Raw genomic sequence first — 23,946 nt, 5'->3', positions numbered from 1 at the left:
CAATAGGACAGTGTGACGTCAGACGCACCCGGCTGTCGTATCTCAGCGTGGAGCGACGGCGTTGGCAGTTTTACGTGACAGAGGAGGGGTTAAAGGGAGCTGTTAACATGAAGGAGGAGGAGGTCAGTGGGAGCTGCACTCAAGTTTTCCATGCCAGGCAACATTCCCCACCTCAGGCGCTCCAACAGTCAGCTTCAGAGGCGTAAGCACATACCCTACTTTCTGCATCTCTGGCCCCCACTGCTCCATTACTCAAACACTGTTGTTGTGTTGGTACTAAATTTCAGATTGTTGCTGTTTTGTTTGTGGATGAAGAAGCTCGACTAATACTGGAGCTGGAAATACGTAGAAGGAAGTAGTATCATCCAACTCTGAGTTAGTTAATAAATGAATTAAATTCACGAGTTACTGTCACACATCCAGGTTCTGTCCAATCAGAGAGCAGCTCATGGTGGGAGGAACAAGTCAGCAAACCCTGTTTCCTCCCTCTGTGGAAAACCAACTGCAGCTTTTCACTGATTATCAAACACTTTTCTGAAGAAGTCAGTTGACCCAAAATGCGGCATGTTTTGCCTGAAGGGATCGTTGACATGCTGAGTCATGGAAGCACAAAAATATGCGGTTGTGTACATCTTGATAATCCATCTTTCACAGTGAGGGTCCGTGGTGAAAGTGCAGTCCTTCTCACAGGTGACCCGATTATTTTTCGCATTACAATCAGTTGGAAGAAACGTTTTACTGCAACATGGGCTACCCCACCAATATACTACAAGAAACTTAAATAGGTACAGTTCATCCAGGCCTACTGGGAACAGCTCAATACTCAAACTCTGAATGCAGAGCTTGGGCCCAGGCCTCCGTACTTCTCCACCTCCTTCTTCCTCACAAGCCATGTATCACCAAAACTTTTGTGACAAATGAGTGCAGAACTGGTCCGTCTTGTTAACCGCCACACAAGTGCACATGCACAAACACTTCCTGGGGATAGGGGAACTGTGCGCACACACACAGGCTGCATGTGGTGATGTTGAGTGGATCACAATCCACAGCACCTTTTTTCTCACCCTCCAGGTGTGAGGCCCATATTCAGACAACTACAACACACAAACACTCAGGCACAAGGTATTAAGAGGAAAGGAAAGAGGAAGAGAAAAAGAACATGGCTGGGAAAGGAATTTTGATTCAATGACTTACGGTTCAAAGGTAAATATGTCGTTGAACATTGAATGACATCCAATGAGCCCACAGGTTTCATCAAAACCCGTCAATAAGGTTTTAAGATATCGTGCCGACTGAAGGACGGACAATACCTCCTGGGTGGAGGTAACAAGTACAGAGAAAAGGAGAGCAGGGTGGCAATATAAAGATAAAGTCAAAGCCTGACTGATGTGGATGAAACAGAAAGAGAGAGAGCGAGAGAAAGAGAGGGAGAGGAAGGGGGAGGGAGAAAGAGAGAGAGAGAGAGAGAGAGAGAGAGAGAGAGAGAGAGAGAGAGAGAGAGAGACGCTATCTGATAGAAGGGATTTGCTCCTCTGGAACAGTAATTTACTAAAGCCATTCTACAGGGGTCCATCAGTGGTGATCTGCTGCCAGATTAGACGACAAAACCTTATCCACCCCCCCAACCCCATCGGCCAATCGGAGAGTGAGGCAGCGAGCAGAGGATGAAGAGAGGACAGCGAAGGAGGGGAGGGGCTAAATTTCCTGTCTACCTTTGTCGAATTCGGGGAGGCCGAACACACAAACATGGCGGCATACAAACACCCACACAAACAAAGGCGAGAGGGAGACAGATTAGGCTGGTTTCAGAGGTATCACCGTTACGTTTTCACTCCATCGGGATGCGTCTGTAAAACTGCCGGTCGCCACAACTTTGGATTTGTCATTTCTAATCACTTCTCTTGTTTGTGCTGCGTTCACTTGTCCTTGTACAGTTTGTAACCTCCACAGAATTCCTCGGCCTAACTGCCTGCATCACTCCCTCCTCTCTGCCCGTCCCTCCATCTTGCTCCGTCCCCATCTCTCTATAAGTGACTTAATGTTGAATGAATGAAAGTATTACTTCAATTGGTGTGAGAGTAGAAGTGCATAAACCTACATTGGAAAACATTCTGCACAGGGAAAGTATTATGTCACAGTGAGTTTTTGCCTCATCTACACATCCAGTCGGTGTTTCGTATTTTACGATGCGTGGGAATTGAGATTGGTTTCTGAGAGTCATCTTCTTCCTTAAATGACGTCATTTATTTACCCTCCGTCAAAGGTTTCCAGCTGATAGAGCCAAAAGATGAGAACGTATTGCTACTCGAGGATTCTTTGGGTTTGGCCTGTGCGAGTTTATTCTTTTTGTCAGGGAATTCCTGCTTTTGTCCTACAATTGGAACAAATCCCTTGATGCTGCATCTTTTCATTATATTTTACTTAAATTTATTATGGACCTTTTCTTCAAATCACACACTTCACACTTAAATGCCTAAAATACCTGTTGTTATATCCAAGTACGCAATATTTCTTTTTAACTCCCTGGCAGTTAGTAGTAGTATTACTTTAGGGAAAGGCTGTTTTTCCATTTGTTTTGCTCTGCTCGCTGTGGTGTGTTTCGGCACAAGAACTCATGAGTATGGTGCGCACACACTCGCACACTTACACACACACACAGAGTCATGACTGAGCTCTTCTTGGCAACGGCACTCAAACCACCAACATCCTGTGTCTCTCTCTCTTTAGCGCAGACATGTGAAAAACAAACAATGTAAAAAAACAGCAGTTGCTCATTCCCTTAGTCCCTGGCTCTCTCTCTCTTTCTCTCTCTGCCATCACCAACTGCTTCCCCTCCTTCCTCTCGCTTGACCCCGCGGGACCCGCGAGGAGAAGGGCATGACATCATCCGACCATGTCTCCTGTCAACTCTGACCTCTGGAGGAGCGGGCGGAGGGAGAGGAAGAGAGGAAAAGGCCCTGGATCCCTCCGTGCTTCCTGGATCCAGTGAGGACAAACAGTGCGAGACTCACGACAGCAAAAGGACAAAGTGACGTAACCGCGAGGCAAAAAAGTGAAATATTGTGCATGAGCGCACTGGCAAGTACCATACAAACAGTCATATGCAGGGTAGTGTTGACGTGTGATTGTTCTGAGTAACAAAACAAGATTACACAATTGGGAATCGAGTTATTCAGGCAGGTAAACATGATAATGAAGTACCCAAGAGTACCCATGCATTTCCTCAGGAGTTCCTCTTCATGCTGCCATTACCTACAACGTCACTCTGAGAACGTTGGAATCCTGTTAATTCTGTCCATGTGTCCATATTTTTCTTGCCTCTGTATGTATGTATAAACATGATTAACTGCAGTACTGCTCACTTTGCTCAATGTGTGTGTTCAGTCTGAGCCATAACATGATATAAGCTAATGACAGCCGCTTGGGTTAACAAATAATCAATATATTTACCAGGTCAGAGCGTGAAGTTATCCAAGCATGAAGCGTGAAGTAATCGTAGCGAGCCGCAGTTTCAAGCACAGGTTGGCTCGGTCTGAGAGGAAAAGCGTACTGCAGCTGAGATGTTTACATCAACATCCGACCTGACGACTGACACACTCAATCTATTTCTATTCCTCTCGCATTTCCAACACAATTTTTTTCTTATTCTTGATGTCTTACAAACATGCTCACACACACACACACAACATATACATACTATATGAGCACAGCAGGAGATGGAAACATCAACATCCCTATAATGATGGTGTCTGTGCCATATCTGGCAGAGGTTTGACAGGCAAGCGCGGGATAACAGCCAATTACCGCCGCGGCTGCGTTTCTGATCCTTCATCTGGAATTATAAAGGCTAAACAACATATCAGCCACCTGTAGGAGGTCAACCAGGGTCATGTTTACGCCAAGATAGTTTACAGTGTGTTCTTTTCTACAATTTGATCCATTTTGTATTTCACTAAATCGTAGTTTTTCGCTGTAACAAAGAGAACGTTCTCTGGATTGCAGGCATCGTTTGTTTTGTTTTGTCTTGTAAAAGAAAACAGCTGACAGAAGTTCTTGATAAGACCAAATTCAACACATTCCGTAAAGAAGAACGTTCAGAACGTCTCACCAGGCTCACAACCCGCTGACTCAAGCTCTTTCAGTGTTCTTTGCTCAATGTCCTTAACAACAAACTTCTGTCTTTACAACTTCTATGTCTACTGCAACTTTAAGTGTATCCAAGTATTTCATTTGTTTACCATGGCAGTGTTTTCAGATTTTATCCTCATCACACGTGTCTTGTTTAAGGAGACGTCTTGACGAGGTGAACAGTAATCACCGACTGGATCTCAAAATGTGTTAAATGTAGACTAAAGCTTGCGATTCCATTTGCCTTTGTGGAATTAACTCTTCTAACACACCGACTGGAACAATCTGGAGGCGAGGATTCTTTTAAAATGCAAAAGCGCACAGCTAATTAATTGGTTTTGCATGATACGTCTTCATTATGGTGTCAGAGAAGCTGCCACAAAAGTAGCAGATGCAGATGTACGGCGCTTATACACTGTAGGCGAAGTCAGAGTGAGAATGAACTATAGGATAATCAAGCAAACACGTGGCTTTATGAGCAGCAATTCGGTTTATGGATAAATAAAAACACTAAGATCAGATACAGCATACGGCATCAGACTTTAACCCCACTTTGTACCGCAATAAAGCAAAATCATGATTAGGATGAACAGAAAGAGAAAGTGGTGAATCCACCTGGTGAGGAAATGCATAGGCAGGCATCTTAAGGCCAATTTATCCTGAATTATATACAGCCACATTTAAATTTGAATAGACGTTGCATATAGGTTGATGTAAGATGTAAATGAAAGAGTCTGACATTGCATTTTCAAAATCACATCAATACATGCAAATTGAAAAAGTTCTAAGGCTGATCTGAATGTAAACATGGACATATGGCTCAGTCTCTTTGCAAATTAGTCTCCTTGTCTCTGAGGCAGAGAAGAAGTGAGACGCCGCGGACACTTCAAACGGCAGATTCAGTTGAGATTTGCATAAAACAGAGCAACCATTTCATAAAGTGAATAAGTACACCGCCTACGTGCATTTTCACCAAACGTGAACCCGGCTGAGCGCTCTCTCTCTCTCCGACACTCGTAACCACGACAGGCCCGGCTCGCCCCGACCAGACAAACTGCATTCCCCGCGACCTTTCCCCTCGTTGGGCTAAAAAGGCCTGCATTCTCTCCACTACGGGCAACCGTGACTAACGCGAGCCGTGCCGCCGTTCCAGCCGCACGCCGCGTTAACCAAAACAGCTCCCAGAGATGTTTACATTCTTCACCCGTGTTTTCCCTTACTTTTATCTTTACAGCGTCGCACTTGGAAGTCGGCGGGGCGGCCAAGGAAAAGCCACGACGAGCACGGACTCGCTTAAAGATTTATCAGAGGTGAAAACTGTTGTGAGGCTGCATTCATGTTCCAACTGGCAGCTAATGTAAAGTAGCTGGAATCATCTTAGTGTAGCATGAGCAGAGGTGGAAGGTGGTCAGAGCAAATTGCAAGTGTTTGGATGATGTCGAGTCTCAAGTCAGGACGTCCTCGAGTGATACACATTTCAGGTCCTAAACATATTAGCCTATGAATCAAAGCTTGATGTACACAAATTGCAGATACATCTATCACTTTCCAGACAACGATAGAAATCTGATGACTATACGAAGAGACATAACAAAAATAACCAAAACACTTCTTCTATGCATTATCTTGGGTTTGGGGAAGTCCAGGGGCTCAGCGGTGTCGAATTCAAGGTTCAAGTCTTCCTCAATTAGGTCGAGTCCCAAGTCAAGCAGCCCTGAGTCTCGACTTACAGCCTATTGTGGCAGGACTGTGAAGCTCACGCACATTTGTCAGATCTTATCTAGTACTTTTCCTTTTGTTGCAGTAGTGGTTGTGTGGTTGTGTAATGCGGCGCAATAACACACACACTTTCTTCAACTATGAAGTGTATTTGTAGGGAGGGAAAGGACACACTCGAGGGTCATGACCAGGGGGGAATGAAAGACACATTCCTCCAGTCCTCATCAGGAACACTACAAAATGGTGGATCCTCAGGAGCTGCTGGACCACTGCGACAGGAAATGAACTCTGACATAAGAGATGTGGACCTCGGGGGCCCCTGCTGCATCCTGGGAAATTATGGCGCTGAGAAGAGAAATGGCTCACGTCATCCCAGTGAAAACCCAACTCAGGGGCCAAGATCTATTTACAATCAGGTGTGATACGTTTATCTGCAGACTCTTTAATCGCCTCCAGCAGCACTTAAAGTTGATTCTTCACCACGAGGATTTATTTAGACACCAACACGCTCGCCGTTTCCCCAACAACAACAGGGCCTTTCAGCCTGACAAGGTCAAACACAGGCCAGCACACTTAAGACGGGCCAGTTCAATTAGGTCAAATCATGTTTTATGCTGAACGCCCGAACATTCAACACATTAGTTCCTCAATCGTTTCTTTTCTTTCTTTTTGTGAAATGATCTGAATGCATTACAGTGCTACATTTTGGTCCTACAAATAATTCTGTAGTTTGATTTCCTGACAAGTCCGTGTGAGGACACCTGAACACACCTGTACAAGCTGACGATACCATTACCAATAAAACAATACAAGTTTATTTAGTAGTATTGCCTCACTTACAACAGCACTACAATAAACGTAGACCACCAATGCCTCAATTGTACTGTGATTAAATTAATAAATCGCGTTTCCACAATGAGGTTGAAATTGACAACAGAGTGCAGAGTATGCATACTCCAAGTAGCAGACTGCACAGCCACTGTTAATCGTTTTATTCAGGCACGTAAATATCTTATCCAGAATACACTTCTCCATGTGTATTTCCTCGTCTCATACTGCGACAACCCAGCACCATGGAGTACTCTGGGAGAGCTGCAGAATCACATGTTTGCCTTTAATCGCAGCAAGGACACATTAGAGTATTGAGAGCATGTAAGTGTATAGAGAGAGAGAGAGAGGGAGAGAGTCCAGCCTAACACGGTACACACTAGCTTTGGTAAAATCCATCTTTCCCCTCCGTCGCCGTCTCTCGGAGCCACTCCCTGTTTTATGGCTGCTTTCCCAGCCGTGCGACACCGGCGTGGACATCATTAGCTAAGTGGTGGCTGGATGACAGGCGGCGGTGGCGGCGGCATTGCGATTGATAATGTCGGGCTCGGGCCAATACGCAGGCCAGTGCTTACTCATCAGCCCTGGGCCCTGCGTGAGCTCCCGGCCCGGGCCAGCGAGTGGGACGGGACCAGATAAGAGATGTGGAGGTGTCAGGGGCTCGGCGCCTGCGATAACAAACGGCTATGAACGGCCACCTTATCTTCACGACTTTAAGAGGATATGATGTCCACTGTCACATGGCTGCCTAACCGCCAGAATTACTGTGACAGTTATGGTGCGAGGGTGACGAGGGGTCAGCCACGGGTGCTCACATGGGTGGGTGTGTGTGTGTGAGTGTGTGTGTGTGTGTGTGTGTGTGTGTGTGTGTGTGTGTGTGTGTGTGTCAGTAAGTTATATGTGGTCTAATTAAATTTGTACAAATTCAATTCAGGTAAAAATGCAACTACACGTGGACGAAACTAAGGTTTTCATCACTCTCTGAATATAAACATGATGCGTTTCATACATTACACGATAAGGAGGGTTTACAAATGTATGCCAATATCAAATAGGAAGCCCAACCCATAATCCACATCTTCAAAACTAAATGTGTTCCAAATTAAAGATCCAGTCCAGACGTCCTTCTTCTGGTGGACTGATGAGGATGAATTTGTGTGCTATGTGACGTGGGAACACCAGTAACCGCAATCAACAGTTAATATTTCATATCTAATGCCAGAAAACTTCCAAACTTCCGTGTTTGAGTCGCATCAACTATGAACACTAAATAATAACAGCCAGGTAATGATTTGCAAATGCCTGAAACAATCTCGAGGAGCGAGCTAATCATTAGCTGGAAAACGTAAGCAAAGGTTTGATAAGTCCTATGCGTGTGTGTGTGTGTGTGTCAAAGCATGCTCACTGGAGACGTGGCATGCCACCGCAGCGTCAACCACAGCCCCCTGAAGTGGCGTCTGACGCAAACACCTCCTGACAAGGTGCCTTTCCTGTGTCCTTAACCAAAGAGCGAACAACGGCCGTGCTCCCGCTGACAGTTTCACACAAAACATACGCAAACATTTAACACGTTTACAAAGTTCAAATGCAAATTTCCAGTGTTTCCATTCAATAAAGATTTGCAAGAAGCACAACAGAGTTAAGGAGGAGTTTGAGGAACTGGAGGTGCGTTCAAAGGCCTCAGGACGTTTTCCTTTCCCTCTCTCCTCATCTGTTCCACTCTTTCCTTCTCTGCGCCGCTTATCAGTTTGTGATTAAACCTGCCAACTTTAATTAGAATATAGAAGAAGTGGAACACACCTCGGTGCCTTCTACTCCTCCTCCCCTCTCTTCATCGCCTTAACACTGCAGATGCACAGAGACGGATCCAATAAAGCTGTCAGAATTCAGGGCAGGAGCAGATCGTGGGAGACGCCACAAGACAACTCAGCTTAACACCATAACGTAACCAAAGTCAGCTAAATTCAAAGTAAGCTTAGCCTGCTAACACTTAGGACTTGTGTTTGCAAAGACATGTTATAGGCTGAAACGAGTGCAATAGTGTGATTGGAGCTTTGGGCCTGCAAAACGACAGAACAGCTGTTAATGCATGATGTATTTTTGGGCGTTCCTTATGAATGAACACAAAAAATATGGGTAGAGGGGAGGAAGATTTGTTCAAACACACAAAGAACTGATTTATCGTAGCTGCAGGAGTGAAAACCGAGCCTGTTTTTGTGAGACACAGGTGTAAACTTGCTTCAGAGAGGGGAGAGAGGGAGAGAGGGGGAGGGAGGGAGAGAGAGAGAGCACGAGAGAGCTACCGTTATAGATCTCAGCTGCAGTATTGAATTAAATTAAACTCTCCCCACTCCCACTCATTAATTACTTACTGCAGGTGTTTCACAGTTCATTATGTGGAAGAAGCCGACCCTGAATTTAACGTATTGATTTTTAACAATCTTGTCAGAGTTAAAAAAAAAAGTTACATTCATCGTTCATAAGCCCAGGAAATCTTAAATGTACTGACTTTTTTTTGTCAATCTGTCCGGATCAATACTAAGTCATATTAGTATTTGCACACATTCGGGTCTTAAACTGTGCTCACTTGCGTAAAATCACTAAATATGCTGCAAAACTGAAGAACTGCTAGCGATTTGCGTTGCTACAGTGATAAATGCATTTCCCAGGTGAACAGGTGGGCTCTGATGCGTTTCGCTCGCTCTGAACTTCCGAGCGAGCAAGACGGACGTCTGGCAAACTCGACCCACTTCGCCTGCCCGGCACCAGGATTTGTTTACTGCTGAGGGATCATTTTGAACGAGGGCATTTTGCTCCACATCTGCAGCTTGACGAGGGAGCAAGAGATCCAAACAATACAGTACATACAATAAACGGTAAGAGACGAACTGGTGAGCTTGTTTATACAACAAATGATTATCTACTGAAGGGACTATAAAAGCTTTACAAGTCATTATGCTCCAACTACTAGTGGGGTAAAGTCATATTCTGATTATTAGTTGAATTACAGCTCTGCTCTCTTCTTCTCCTGGCCTCTAGCTTCTCTTCCCCTGCACAACCCGATCGGTGCAGGTGGACTTCCTGCAGGAAACAGGGGGGCACGGCGAGGGGGGTCCGTCCTAATTCACGTCACTATGAAGTATAGTGAACTTACAGTAGACTTTGGGGCTAAAACAATCTAAATGTCTCTTCCTCAAAACAAAGTCCTCATCATTTGGCTCGAGTCGGGTGCGGATTACAAGTTAATTAAGTCGATTTTGGCGCCGATTCCCACTTCCACTAATCGGTAGCAAAGGATTCTAAAGCCAGATTCCCCCGCAGGTTTGCTTAAAGTGGATTTTGCTTCCTTCCATCTGCTCAGAAGCCTGTCGAGACAAGACCGCGCCCATTTCAAAGCATTAAACAAGTTCAACGTTTTCCACCAAGCCACGATGGCCTAGAGCCAATCAGGAGCCAAACTGTACTGTGACACCTTCTACTCGCTTCCAGGGGACGCTGCAACAGGTATATGACCAATAGAGTGTAGCAAGTGTGTGCATTGAGACACTCTCTGTGTTGACATAATAGAAAAATGCCCAAAGTTATTCACTAATACCCTTGTGGGTGTATTTCAGGGCAATGAGTGCGCGTGTCTCCCTGACTCACTCAAAAACAATCAAAGACAACCATCACTAACATGTACCACACACACACACACACACACACACACACACACACACACACACACACACACACACACACACACACACACACACACACACACACACACACACACACACACACACACACACACACACACACACACACACACACACACACACACCTGAGGCCAGTGGACATTTTGTTTGCCACAGACACTTTAGCGTCTAACCTGCTGAACTCCTGGCACCGTCCTCATTTCCCTGGCAGCAACGACTCCATCATAACATCTTATCTGCACAATTGCTGAGTCATGGAATTCCGCTGTGGCCAATGGCAAAACGGCGAGGTTACTTATGGCCATCATTGATTGGTTGATCTACCGAGCACAAAGCTGAAAGGGCGCATACCAGGAACGCAGCCCGAAGCACAAAGTCACAGAGCTTCGCTCGCGCTTTCCTTCACACTCTTCTTCTTTTAGCTCTTTCCCTCCGCCTGATCACCTGCTTTGTTGTGTGTGTGTGTGTGTGTGTGTGTGTGTGTGTGTGTGTGTGTGTGTGTGTGTGTGTGTGTGTGTGTGTGTGTGTGTGTGTGTGTGTGTGTGTGTGTCTCTCTCTCTCTCTCGCTCTCTGTTCTGTGTTTGTCCCGGTTCAGGATTTCCACAGCCCATTACCTCCGTCCCTCTGCTGAGTTGCAAAGCGAGGCGGAGCGGCTCGCGTCCAGAGGTCACCGTTCCACATTGGCCTACATCCTGGCGCTTCAGCTCCATGGTCACCGCGCTTCCAAACACTTTTTCTTCACAAAAGAATAAGGAGGCAGGCTACAACAACATCACAACAAACCCTATGGCTACGATTCAAGCCATTAATCACATCTTAGGCCTTAGAATCCATTAGTAATGCATCTGTATAGTGTAAAGCACGGCTTCTAAAATACAGACCCAACAGCAATTAATCCGGAGCGGCCAAAGAATCCAGAAGTGCCGAACTTCAGGGTTGTTTGCGGTATAGTTTCTCGTGCTCAGTGAATTGTTAAATGTTGAAATTGGAAAGTGCACTGATTTATTAGTGCCCATCGTCACTTTGAGTTTCTGGTCCATGTCCAATCGACAAGAAGCCTAGAAGTGAGACGCACTGTGACGGGCTAACAAAGCCATGGATCACGCAGGGACGGCAGCTGATCACAAGCTGTTTCCAACATGTCAGCAGACAGACACGGTTCCTCCCACCAGGAGCTGTGCACTGATTGGACAAAGAGTGGATTCTGTTTCTCTGTGATCTAACCAGGTAAGTTTCTGGCCAAGAGGGCAGCATTAAGGAGTTTAGACAATCATTTATTTATAGTAACGTCAAAAATTCAAAAGCAAAGACGTTAACCAAGGTTATTCTGTTCCACGTCCCAAAAAAAATTCCAAAATCATGGATGTGTGACAGAAACCCAGGCTAAGTTACACAATATGACTTACTCCATACTTTAAGCTCCACCGTAGGTAAGATGAACACTCGCTCACTTTGTTCTCAAGTACCGGCATAACAAACAACCAAACACAGATTGGAATACTTAAACATTCACAGATCACTCTGTTATCATTTTGATCCTTCAAACCACGGCACAGCCAACATTTCTGCTTTGAGGTCCGATCCCTCATACATAATTCTATCACTCAGGACACTGAGTCACTCTGGCTCCAAACCAGAATGTGGCTGCAGCACAACACAGGCCTTTACATCAAACTATCCCCCCAAACTGCAAATCTGCATTGAGTGAGGCGGCTCAAAACAGTCCAGAGAGAAGAGAACCCCAGTTCAACTGAGGCAGGCACACTTTCTAATGGAAATTCAGATACAATCATCCCAGAATGCACTTCTCTCTGCCTAATAATCGGCCTCTAGAACAAGGCGGCCATTGAGAGGAGAGCGACTGTAATCTGGTCCGCCAAACTCCAAAGCTGCCCGCTATAATTAGCCCCTTTCTCCATCAAACACGCTGCTCACACTGTCACAGAAGCAAACCAGCAGCGAGCCAAAGCCAAGTTTCAGACGAGGCTGGAGAATTTCCGTCCTCGGCTTAATGGAATCGCGGTGCCTCGGCAGGTGAGCTCGCCGTGCAAATCTGCAAGTGAGCCGGCGAGAGGGCCGTCAATTCATTCAGCGAATCTACGCCTTGTGGAAATAAACGCCTGCATTGACATGGAAATGATGCGGTGCCGGCGAGTTTTGAGATTAAGGGGTGTTACAAGCCACAAACACATCCTTCCTTATTAAAATAGCAAGCTCGCTGCCGGGGTTTACCAAATCAGGGCGCGTTTGACACTAAAAAGGGTCAAGGACTTTTCAATTACCGATCTCATTTGATTACAAGTCCAGAGCTGAGAAGTGGAGTCAGGACTATTAGACCCAACATGAGGAGTACTGTGTGTGTGTGTGTGTGTGTGTGTGTGTGTGTGTGTGTGTGTGTGTGTGTGTGTGTGTGTGTGTGTGTGTGTGTGTGTGTGTGTGTGTGTGTGTGTGTGTGTGTGTGTGTGTGTGTGTGTGTGTGTGTGTGTGTTAGCAGGCTATCGCAAGATGTTTTCAATGAGATTCCGTGGGCAGGTTTGACACAATCCAGGAAAGAACCCATTAATCACCACTTGTGGCCTATGACTTTTGAAACGTAGGTCATAGAATCAAAACTTATTTTTTCTTTGCTGGATTCCTTGGTTGATCTTGGCTGATTCGCCACCATTTTGTTATTTTGAATCCCCTCCTACAATTTCAGTCACAATTTCTGACTTACAGAATGTTTTCAGCTTTGCTATAATGGGCTGCCACAGTTGAATGGGCGTGGCTCAGTCTTCTGCTGTATCTCATGAATGAATCAGTCTACTGTAACCAGACATGTTGGACATGTGACCTCAACACTTATGCAACAAATGAAACATCAATGGACCGGATTAGTTAACTCTGGTCAACAACTTTGGAACTGGACATGGCAGAAGCCTTCCCATCTAGTCTGTTCCTGTTTGAAACCATTGAGACCGACAGCCTCTCGCCGCCATCTGACAGAGAGAAATCAGTGTACACGTCATGGGAATTATCCACCTCCCTGGCCTACATCCCGACTATAAAGGCCGGCCCTGCTCTAATCCCAGGAACATGCTCTAGTCCGGGGACTCGTGGCACAATCCGCAGCCCGGGGACGGGCAGGGGTGAGGGGGTGCGTCACTATTGCGCTGCTGCCTGGGCAAATGGCACGGCAATTAAGGGGGAGAAGAGGCTTCCTGGAGAGGTGTGACTGCACTGCAAAGGGCCCAATCAGCCAAAGAACAGAAGTGCTGACAGCTGCTAATGCATTTACCTGAGAGCAAAGACACTGCCATGCCAAGGATGTGTGTTTGTGTGTATGTGTGTGTGTTTACTTCCTGCCAAGCAAGGTCTTCCCAATAAGGTTGATTAAGATCAAAGAGGCAGAAACTCATCAAAAAGCGTTCTATCAAAGCTGAGGCAGAGCATCAAGGTTACAAGGATGTGATCGACGCTAGAATGTCACATGTAGCATCATTCTCAAGGGATTCACTTCCTTTTAAAAGGAGAAATGTCCCTTTGCTTTAAAAAAAAACATCATTTGCTTTATCTGACAGTGACACAGCAGAGCAGAGCAGAGCCCCGGCCGGCTCACTCTCTCACCTCTGAGATCCAAAGCGGATCGCAAAAAGCCTGGCAAGGTTCACTCGGTTATCTCACACTGCGAAATCTTTGACAGCCAATCCAAAATCAATACTCCACGGGCAGGAGGAAGGATCTCACTTGAAAGGAAAACACCAAAGTGCACGAGTGCAGTGGACGGACTCTGGCAGAAAGGGAGTGGCTGGCAGGGCAATGACCAGTTTGCAGTGGTGGTGTGACTAAGCTCTTACACACCGGCGAGGCGACTGCTCAAACACAACAACACGCTGACACAAGTGGTAAATCAGGTTATTCTGTTAACTCAACACTCCGTTAACATTTTGGGGACACACCTGAAATATTCAACCTTCAACCCATAAACCGCCGGTGGAAAAAAGACAAAACACGCCTAGACCTTTACGTAACATTTGAAAGGATCTGATTCATGTGCGTTTGTTTGTGTGACAGGTAAATGAAACAAGGAACTGGGCTGAGTTGCCGTGCCAGCAAGGCGGACACACACACACACAAAAACCCACACACACACATACTGTGCCACCAGGAAACCCTGTGCATGCAGCTTTGATGAGGTCATTTTGGAAACTTAGGGAAATTAATAAGGGGGCGAGGATAATTACTCATCTGGGAAATTTAGCAGCTACTAAAATGTGGCCTGCGTCTGACATAAAACAAGTGGTTCAGCCACCAAAAACGCCAAACTGGGCCATAAAACAGCCACGATGTTCATGATTGACAGATAAAACCCAGAGATTGTTTCATATTTGTAGTGTTGTCTAGCAAACTTGAGACACAAACAGCAAAGTTAACCCACATTCCTGTTGTACAATTGCCTGTAACTGTCAAAATCGGTCCATTTCTCATTCCAAATCAATAGATATTCGATCTCCTCCACAGGCCTGATCATACCAGTGAGAGCATTACATGTCTCGCTGTACAAACACAACTGTGGTGTTTGGATAAGACCCAGTTTACGACCCCCTTTCTCCTCTCTAAACTTCCCAATTAAACATACAGCGAGTCACAACAGGATGCCCGTAATTCCTGCACGCATCCATCGACATAACGATTAACGATTATTATTATTATAACACGCTTTAAACCGGGAAGATCCGTGTGTCCTCATTTGGGGACGCGGGTTCACTCCCAGTTTCTTGCACTCAATCTGAACCCGGAGAAAGCGGTCGAATTAGCCTTTTTGTTGTTACTGTTGGATAAAACAAGTCTGCCCCTGCGTTAGAGGAGTAGTGTGTGTGTGTGCAGTGTGTGAGTGTGTGTGTGCTATGTGTGTACATACCATAGCATTCCTCCCTGCGTGTCGTCCACTCCTTTCTTTCCTCCTCTGCGATTCACAGCCGGTCAAACACTTTAAAAACAGACAAAAAAAACACTCCCCGCTCGCACTCGCATCGATTAATTCTCGCTTGTTTTCGCTTTGTGTGTGCGAGAGTGTGTATCTATCTGTCCGCGGCTTCTCCCCGCGTTCTCTCGCCCGTGTGAAGTTTTCGCAAACCGGACTCAATTTATCTCCGTTTCTCCCGGTCTGGAGACAAAAACAACAGCTTTCTCCTCCTCGCTTGGGGGGTGAGGGTAGAGAGAACTCTCCTGCTTCTGCTCTCCGCGCCTGGAAGCGTCTCAGGAAGCGGAGCGGGAGGGAGGGAGAGAGAGAAGGAGGGAGGGAGAGGGAGGGGAGGCGCCGGGACGCTGCTCGCCTGTGTTTGCCCTTCTTGCCTCACCACCACGTTGTTTTGACCAATTATTATTTCCTTTGTTGTGTCAGAATTCTTTTTTCTTTTTTAAAATAGTCCTCGGGTGAGAACGTCCGCGCGCGTCCGGCTCCGTTAACGTTGCGCCGTGACGCGTTCACGACCCTTTTCACAGCGGCTGGTTTTTGTTTCCCCTTTGCTCCCCGTTAAAAGCCGTGCGGGAGAAGCGGGAGACCGTGCGGGAGAGCCTGTGTGGTTTTTCCCCCCGTGCTTCCCAATAATGGCGGACCTTCTCCCGAATCCAGCATCTCCCCTCCTATTCAGAGAGAGAAAGAGAGAGAGAGTGTGTGTTTGAGTGAGAGAGAGAGAGGCTCGCCCAGTGGTTCATGAACACAATTACAACACACTCGCAGTGTTTATGGATATGATTGCTGCACTTTAATATGTAAACTGCGATACACTAAAGGAGGATGAAAATTATTACATTAAAATAATTATTGTTTTTTGAATATAAAGCTACAGCGGGAATAAAAAAAAACTTAATTGTACAATTTATCATTAAAGCAGCAGTCTGTAAGAGTGTGGCATGGCTAGAAATCTGCAGAAGATAATTAATTTTATTTGTATTGTACCTTTCATACAGTGAATGTTGCGCAAAGTGATTTGCACCAAGATATTTTACAAAATGTCATAGAATTTCTATTTTATTTTTCAGGAAAGTTCTGTCTGAGCTACATTACTGAGATGGTTGTTTTGTAAGTTGTGTCATTCTGTAGATATTTGTCATTCACTTCCCAGGTTAGTAGTACATAGACGTGCCCTAGTGGAGGCATTAACTTGTGTTAAAGCCTCTAAAAGCTCCTCAACATGAAGTTATAAGTTTAGTTAGATACATATGTTCTCCGCTGCCTCAGAAAGGGTTTTCCTATAACCTTTGACCCTGAAATCTGTGTTTTCATGCATCTCTATCCTATAATTACTTCTAGGTGCATTCTCATAACATTTGCTGTTGTAGAGATACAATACATGCAGCATGTTGAAAGGAAAAATAGCAGCCAAAGAAAGTTGATTTTAGCATCATTATAGTATAACACATTTCTATTTGGGAATCCACGAGATACATTTAGCTTTTATTGTGGGGTGAATCCCTTTTTTTAGTGCTGTTGAAGAAATAGCACAGTTCAAAGGCTAGACCAGGTAAGTGAATGCTAAATATGTCCAAAATGCTCCAACTTACAAAAAAACATTGTCAGTGACCTAGTTGCGACATAAGTCTCCTGGAGGTAGGACAACATATGGCAGAACTGGAACATAAGGAATTCTGTATTTTGTGATGGTACACATTCTGTTTTTGTACATAACTATGTACTAAGTACAAAGTACACTTGTGTGCCCTGGCAGCTTGTAATGCGACCCTGTACACACACAGTCAGGCAGGGTTCAAGGTGCGATGCCCTCTGTTTGTCTACAAGCTTCGGTCCAATCAGGTTGGTCACTGCGTTCTCAGCAATATTTGCATGACCTCAATCACACAGAGCAAGATTAGCAGGGGTCAAAGGTTGTGCTTCTGTTTCGCATCCATTTTCCCTTTCCCTACAATTCAATTTAAAAGTTCAATAAAGTAATTAACTTATGTTTCTACTCATGCTGTTTGTTATCTTAAGGTTGTCACATTTACTGTTTTTCTAACTCTGGAAGCCCTCATATCAAAGCAGAGCTGCCAACTGGGGAGAAAACATCCACTTTTCACCCATTCACTCACTGGTTGATTTCCCTTTAATTTTCATTTTCCTCTTCTTCTTTTTTCCTCCGATCCCACCTCAACCCTCAACTTTGTCTTTGCAGCTGAAATATTTCTGGGTCCCAAGGGTGAGCACATTCCTCCCACTCACAGTTGTGCAATCCCTGACAATCACAGCTCCCCCCATCCCCCTTCAGACTCCCTAAACACCCAGTTCAGAGAAACTCTCTGTCCAAACTGTCTGGGCAATGTTCTGCGGTGAACTGACTGCCCAACCAAACCAGTAAACAAACTCTGGGCCCTGACTCGGCAGAAACACACTAAGTGATGTAACCTCAAAAAGACTGATATTTATAAATACATTTTGCAGCTTTTATGCAGTGGTAAAGGGGAGTACATTTTTCCTACTGTGCATGAAAATCCACTCTGACATGTTGTAAAATTTGAGTTGGGTTTCTTCGCTTCCATTCCACAAATATTTTTGTGGCACACCACACACACACACACACAAATATAGAGTTTTAAAGACTCTATATTTGTGTGTTAAGACAAAAGACTTTCAGTATTAAAGATGACATATCATTATTATTAGTAGCAGTAGCAGTATTGATGGCGTGGCTGTTAAATGCTTTCAAGGCATTCAATTTAGGAAAAAATTCAAATAAAAAACAAATTGTAAAATAGTTTTTTCTATCATTTAATTCTATCCGAGTCAAATCTCACCAAGGTTTGATCAGCAAAATAGCGATTCAGCAAATCTGAGCTCTTAGTTGTTATGTTGAGGTTACTACTACTGTGAATTTGAATAACTAAGATTAAATACACACGGAAATAAACATGTCATAAGACGAAACGTAACTAAGTAAAATGTGAGATTATTTATACTAAGTAGTATAAAAGAAAAAGATAGATTCATGAATAAACAAAAAGAATCATGTGATTGGCGTCACAGCTCAACCAGAAACGATCAGGGGGGAACTCTGGGTTTTGTAGTTGCTACATAAATCCGATTTGTTGTAAACGTGACGTATGAAACGTCGTTTCCCATGGTGCAACGCTCCCGAGCTTCTCTTTGCTATTCCGGTTAGCTTGGCGAAGATAGTGGCAGAGCGGTCGGAACAAATCCCTTATGTATTTGTGTAAACGCGAAGCATAAGATCCGGGAACGTTTGATTCCGAAGTCTCTAAAGTCCGCGCTTAGGAGACGACAATGGTAAATATGTTACAAACCAAACTAACTCTTAATTTGCCTCTCGTAGTCGCGTAGAGCGGCTAGCACGTTAGCATTAGTGGGTAGCCGTAGGTGCCCTCTTCATTCAATCGGTAGCAAATGTCAACTAGTGCTTAGTAAAGAGAATTGAATCTGTGATGTTTGTGTAGAAAGTCATAGTCAGTCGGGTTTAAGTCTTCTCTTCTGTGGTGATCGTGCTTTGGGGGAGAACAGAAGGGTGTGGTTCAGCTAACACCCCGCTAACCTTGAAGACAGGTTCATCTTCATCTGGTGTTTCCTCTTGTCCCGTTTTTTTTTTGTCGTTCAGATCCGCTTCATCCTGATCCAGAACCGAGCAGGGAAGACCCGCCTGGCCAAGTGGTACATGCAGTTCGATGACGACGAGAAGCAGAAGCTGATCGAGGAGGTGCACGCTGTAGTCACTGTCCGGGATGCCAAGCACACCAACTTTGTGGAGGTACGGTGGTGCGGTTTGGTTTCAGGGTAATGATGTGTTCTTATGGGGCAAATGTGGCCCTCGCTGACCGAAATTATGGGGAATTTAACATCTTCACTCATCAGAATGTCATTGAACTGAACTGCAGAATGATTACAAATGAAGTAGAGTAAACTCGGATCCTTTATGCTGTCAAACCGAACCGAACGAATTTTATTTGTAATTACTCTATTCTATAGTATTACAACTTTATTTTCCTACAGCAACCGTAATATTATTGTTATATATTCTGTATGTATAAATTATGAACTAGTAGATTTGTTATTATGCATCTAAATCTGATGCAGACCAGTACAACACTAAATAAAGCCTAAAAACCTTTCTGACAAAACAAAAACACTCCAAGCTTCACAAAGGTAAGCTTAATATACTATGTGTGCATTATAAATGAAGTTATTTCCGTTTGTAGGATTGTGGAGAAATTTACCGTCCGGCTTCCGTTATGTTTTCACAGTTCAGGAACTTCAAGATCATTTACAGACGTTATGCTGGTCTCTACTTCTGCATCTGTGTGGATGTGACCGACAACAACTTGGCTTACCTGGAGGGAATCCACAACTTTGTAGAGGTAACACACACACACCAAGGCAGTAACCTGAACTATGTATATGTTTCGGAAGTTCTGGCATTGATTTCCTCCTTGTTAATTGTGTCTAGACTCTTTATTATCAAACTTGAACTCCAGTGGAAAAATCTGTGCAAGTCTGATAACATTTAGGGAAGGAAGTCAGTTGTGCGTTTTGCTTTACACCAAGAGCCACGTCGGCATAACGTCCAGCTACAATAGTGTGATGACATCACAACATAGACAAAAAAAGTCTGACTTGACCAGAATCTTACTTCCTTATAAATCCCTCCCACACACTGGAATATACTGCAAGATTAAAGTCAATTAGTTCTTTTGAAGGTGAGGTTATGACTACATCATGGTCAGTCAGGCACTATGAGGTCAGCTGATGATGTAATGGTAACCAGCTGTATGGAGGCAAACACTGAAATGACTCAGTGACTGCAGGATGCTCGCTGCTGTGGTAACAGGTGGCCAAGAAAATCGAATTTAGGCAGAAAATTGTTGGGATTTCTGCACTTAATCGACAATTAAATCCCCCAAATATTCCCTGCAACCATGTCAAGTGTTATGGTATCATAAACTACAACAAACGCCCAGCACGTCCTGTGTCTTCAATGTTTTCCTGCAGATAATCAGTATTTAATAAAACTGCATTTGTCTGCGTTGTGATAAAACACGACTTGCTACCACCAGCTTGAATCTGACAAACGTTGGCAAAACTGGCGCTGGTGTAGGAACAGGGAATCACAAGACGACGTCTCCAAGCAACCGCCACCATCAAGTTTACTAAGAGGACACGAGCAAATATGCAGGAAATATAAATATCTTCCTTGTTTTCACTTCTCAGCTTCCAGCACAATTACGATTATTATTGATTTTTCCTGAAAATTTTCCAAAACGACTCTAAGCTCTAAATATCATAAGGCAAAGTCTATGGAGTCAATAAAGTAGAGAAGCTCCTCCTCCTTTCTGGCTCAGAGTGCGTCCAGAGGTCATTTAATAATCAATATGTGGTCTGGCCGGTCAGATCACTATGACGATGTGTTGTGCAAACCATTACAGCCTAGGGTAACGTTCAAATGGAGTCTTGTTTCATTTGAACATTTTTACTCTGGTTACGCGGCTGAAATGTCATCATCTATTGAGCAAACGAGTCCAGCATGAGGTTCACGCTCGTCTGTTTTCTGTGGACGTCCTTGTGGTGTGAAGCAGCCTTTGATTTGGTTAAATGGGTTCCGTTCCTACGTTTCGACCGGATTCCTGCATGAAGCCGTTCAGTCACAGCAGATCTTAATCAGCCCTCTAAGGAGAATGTGTGGCCGCTATCTGATCAAATTAAAAGCTGGAGTTACTCTCTTTTTTTCTGTTAGGTGCTGAATGAGTATTTCCACAACGTGTGCGAGCTGGACCTCGTGTTCAACTTCTACAAGGTAAGAACAGAATGGAGATTACTTTTGTCGAGAATACAATAAATGTATGGCGTTACTTAGATTACAAAAGCCCATATCAGACCAAAACAAGAAAAATGTCTTGCTGCCATGGCAACGTGCTTTGGGTAATTACCAGTTGCAGCGCAGATTTAGCGAGATTCATTGACGTTATTTTGACACGTCAGAGATATCACTTATGAAGAAGAAACATTAAAGCAATTAACACTGAACTCCATGGAAACTGCTGCTAGTGTTTTTGAATCTTCACCTGCACGCTTAACTTAATGAAAACGCCGCCCACATTCATCACCTCCGTGCCACGATGTGTTGTGATTAAGGAGACGCGGGGAAAAAGTACACGCCTCCGTTTTCTGAAGCAGAGCTCCTACACACTTTCACAAGCTTAACTCTGCTCTTACCCGCATTGATGAACAAAGATCACGTCAGCAAGTGTGATCATCGTCTTGTCTGTTCAAGTTGGATCCAACGAGTTCGAGTCTTTAATGACAGAATTGATGAGATATGGGTGACATGTCTGACCCCTAAAAACGCTTAGAACTGCTTAAAGATGCTAGACGATGAAGCTCCAAACCTGCAGCTTCTCCAGTGGTTGAGATTGAATCATTTCATTTCTCCTGCCGATGTAAAACGATCTGTGTTTTTTACCTTAAGTGTTTTTGCTGTGGTCTTAACGCTCCGCCCGTCTCTGCCTCCAAGGTTTACACAGTGGTGGACGAGATGTTCCTCGCCGGAGAGATCAGGGAGACCAGTCAGACGAAGGTCCTCAAGCAGCTCCTCATGCTCCAGTCCCTTGAGTAGAGACCAGACACCAACCTGTCCATCCATCCCACCCCGCTCCGCCCCAGAACCCGAACCCCGCGTCAGAGATACGAACACACAATTTAGTTTATCTGGATTTGTTTACTAGGTCATCGGTTTGTCACAGTAATTAGAATTACGTTAATGTTGCATTATTCAGTAACCGTTGGTCACTGTAAACGCTGGGCATTTCATCACGCTGCACATTTTTACGGCCCCTGACATTTCATCTTTAGCTACAGGTCCAGCCACAGTCAACTTCATCCTTCCCACTGAGAAGATGAGGCACGACTGACAGTTGAGGTAGAGAGTTGACAAATGACCCCCACCCCTTTCCTATCAGTTAATGGCACTACTTTAACAAGCACCGTATATTTGGAGAAGCCACCACTCGTGAACATGTTGATGCAGCGGTGGTCCCACGCTGGCCTCTAGTCCGGTCCTGTGTGAGCCCCAATTCGGCAGGTTTTGTGTCCTGCCAAGTACTTCAGGTGAAAGCAAGCAGGAGAGTCTCTAAGGACATTCTCAACCTGCATTTTCCATTTTTAAGGTAAAGGTTAGGGGAAGTTTTCGTTGTTGAATGTCGGTTGGGAACGTCTTAGAGATGCAAACACCTGTGATACCAATTAACCCCACAACAGGATGGGAACGCCTGCTGGCACAAAGCAGGGGTTCAGATCCCTTTCAAAGACCTGGCTCATGTTGGAGAGTTTAGACCTTGTGGCCGCAGAGCGTTTCATATCTGGATTGTGCAGTCCAAGCAAACTACACCTCGAAAGCCCTTCAAAGCAATCGACCTGTAATTGAATGGAGTGCACTCAGCGCGAGAGCCGACCCGACGGCGCGTTATGTTAACCTGTGCCGCGCCGCGCTCTCATAGCTTCAGCCGCATTTCAAAACGATCTACAGATGGACATAAAACGGTGCTCATTGGTCCCATTTGAAACACGAATGCACTCGAGACTGAAGACCTATAAAAAAAATATACAATGGAAAATAAATGTTTTCAGTGGGAATATAAAAGTCTATTTTACGTAAAGCAGTAATGTGAAGTTTGCTTTGTATGGTGTGTGTACATACAGTGTATCTTACGTGTTGAATAGTATGAAACTATCATTCCAGGATTTGTTTTAATCTCAAACGGCTTTCGCTAAAATTCTCCCACGAACTCAAATCCCTCTAACAAGCATTAACAAATCGACGGCCGCCCCTTTTCCTCGCCGTGAATCTCATTGTAACCACACCTGAAGGTGGTTTCATGTTACTGTTGATTTTCTTTGTTTTGTATTTTTGTATGATTAGCCAATGAAGAAACGCGTACTGCTTCCCTTCTCGTTCCCTCCCGTGTGTTTGTTGATGGAAGATGTTTGTATGTTTCACTGTCTCCTATTCATCCACCCACGTCAATATATTCCATTCTGTGTATATAATAAATAAATGAAGTACTATAGAAACAATGCTCTGCCTCTGGTTATTTTGCTATTGAGGAGTGGGGGGGGGATTCCTTTAAACTGATCATTAAAAGGGACATTTACCCCCACATACTTAATTGCCTAAGATGTTTTAAAATAGTCATTAATTTCCTGTAACGACATCAAATCCACACATTCCCACGGCGATAAACATTAGAGCAACATAATAAAACAAATGACCAGTTTAAGGAGATGTTCTTCCTTAATAGCCCTGGATCGTCTAAAAGCATCACAAGACAGTAAATAAATGTGAAAATAACCTAAAGAGTCTTAAATACGGCAACCTTGGATTTGTTTTCTGTCTTTGATCACCATCTAGTGGCCAAACATACAAACGGCTCTAACAGCGAGCATTATGAGGTCATCCTAACGCTCGTCTTGGATCAATAAGTCAGTCAATATATATCCCCTTCCGCAACATTAAACCCTTTACAGCCGTTACTCATACTCCCTCACTTACATGAACATAAATCCACGGCACAGAGGCACTCGCTCTGCATCGCT

The 23,946-nt window shown here is 44.5% G+C and overlaps 2 protein-coding genes across 2 annotated transcripts in view; one reads left to right on the top strand and one right to left on the bottom strand.

Moving 5' to 3' along the window:
- The window catches only part of arhgap35a (Rho GTPase activating protein 35a), a 63,038-nt gene extending 47,010 nt beyond the window's left edge, over window positions 1-16,028 (bottom strand). Inside the window, exon 1 of the mRNA XM_076141339.1 lies at window positions 15,274-16,028. The gene's annotated coding sequence lies outside the window, so the exon portion shown is untranslated. The remainder of the gene's footprint in view (window positions 1-15,273) is intronic.
- Window positions 16,029-18,478: 2,450 nt separating this feature from the next.
- On the top strand, window positions 18,479-23,131 carry ap2s1 (adaptor related protein complex 2 subunit sigma 1). Its single transcript, XM_076141350.1, has 5 exons — window positions 18,479-18,636; window positions 18,962-19,111; window positions 19,605-19,718; window positions 21,092-21,151; window positions 21,869-23,131. Exons 1-5 carry the CDS (start codon window positions 18,634-18,636, stop codon window positions 21,968-21,970), a joined length of 429 nt encoding a protein of 142 aa, XP_075997465.1. The 5' UTR covers window positions 18,479-18,633; the 3' UTR covers window positions 21,971-23,131.
- Window positions 23,132-23,946: the final 815 nt, after the last annotated feature.

This window comes from Genypterus blacodes, unplaced genomic scaffold, assembly GCF_046128005.1.
Source record: "Genypterus blacodes isolate CSIRO-AG114 ecotype Tasmania unplaced genomic scaffold, CSIRO-AGI_Gbla_v1 ptg000003l_1, whole genome shotgun sequence".
Taxonomy (NCBI): domain Eukaryota; kingdom Metazoa; phylum Chordata; class Actinopteri; order Ophidiiformes; family Ophidiidae; genus Genypterus; species Genypterus blacodes.
The sequence above is the reverse complement of the archived record's forward strand: the minus strand, read 5'-3'. Positions and strand labels throughout refer to the sequence as shown.

Bases quoted from the DNA above. Each gene is read 5' to 3' on its own strand.
- ap2s1 (XM_076141350.1), top strand. The intron at 19,112-19,604 runs GTACGGTGGTGC...ATGTTTTCACAG, and splicing joins AGCACACCAACTTTGTGGAG to TTCAGGAACTTCAAGATCAT. The intron at 19,719-21,091 runs GTAACACACACA...TTTTTCTGTTAG, and splicing joins GAATCCACAACTTTGTAGAG to GTGCTGAATGAGTATTTCCA.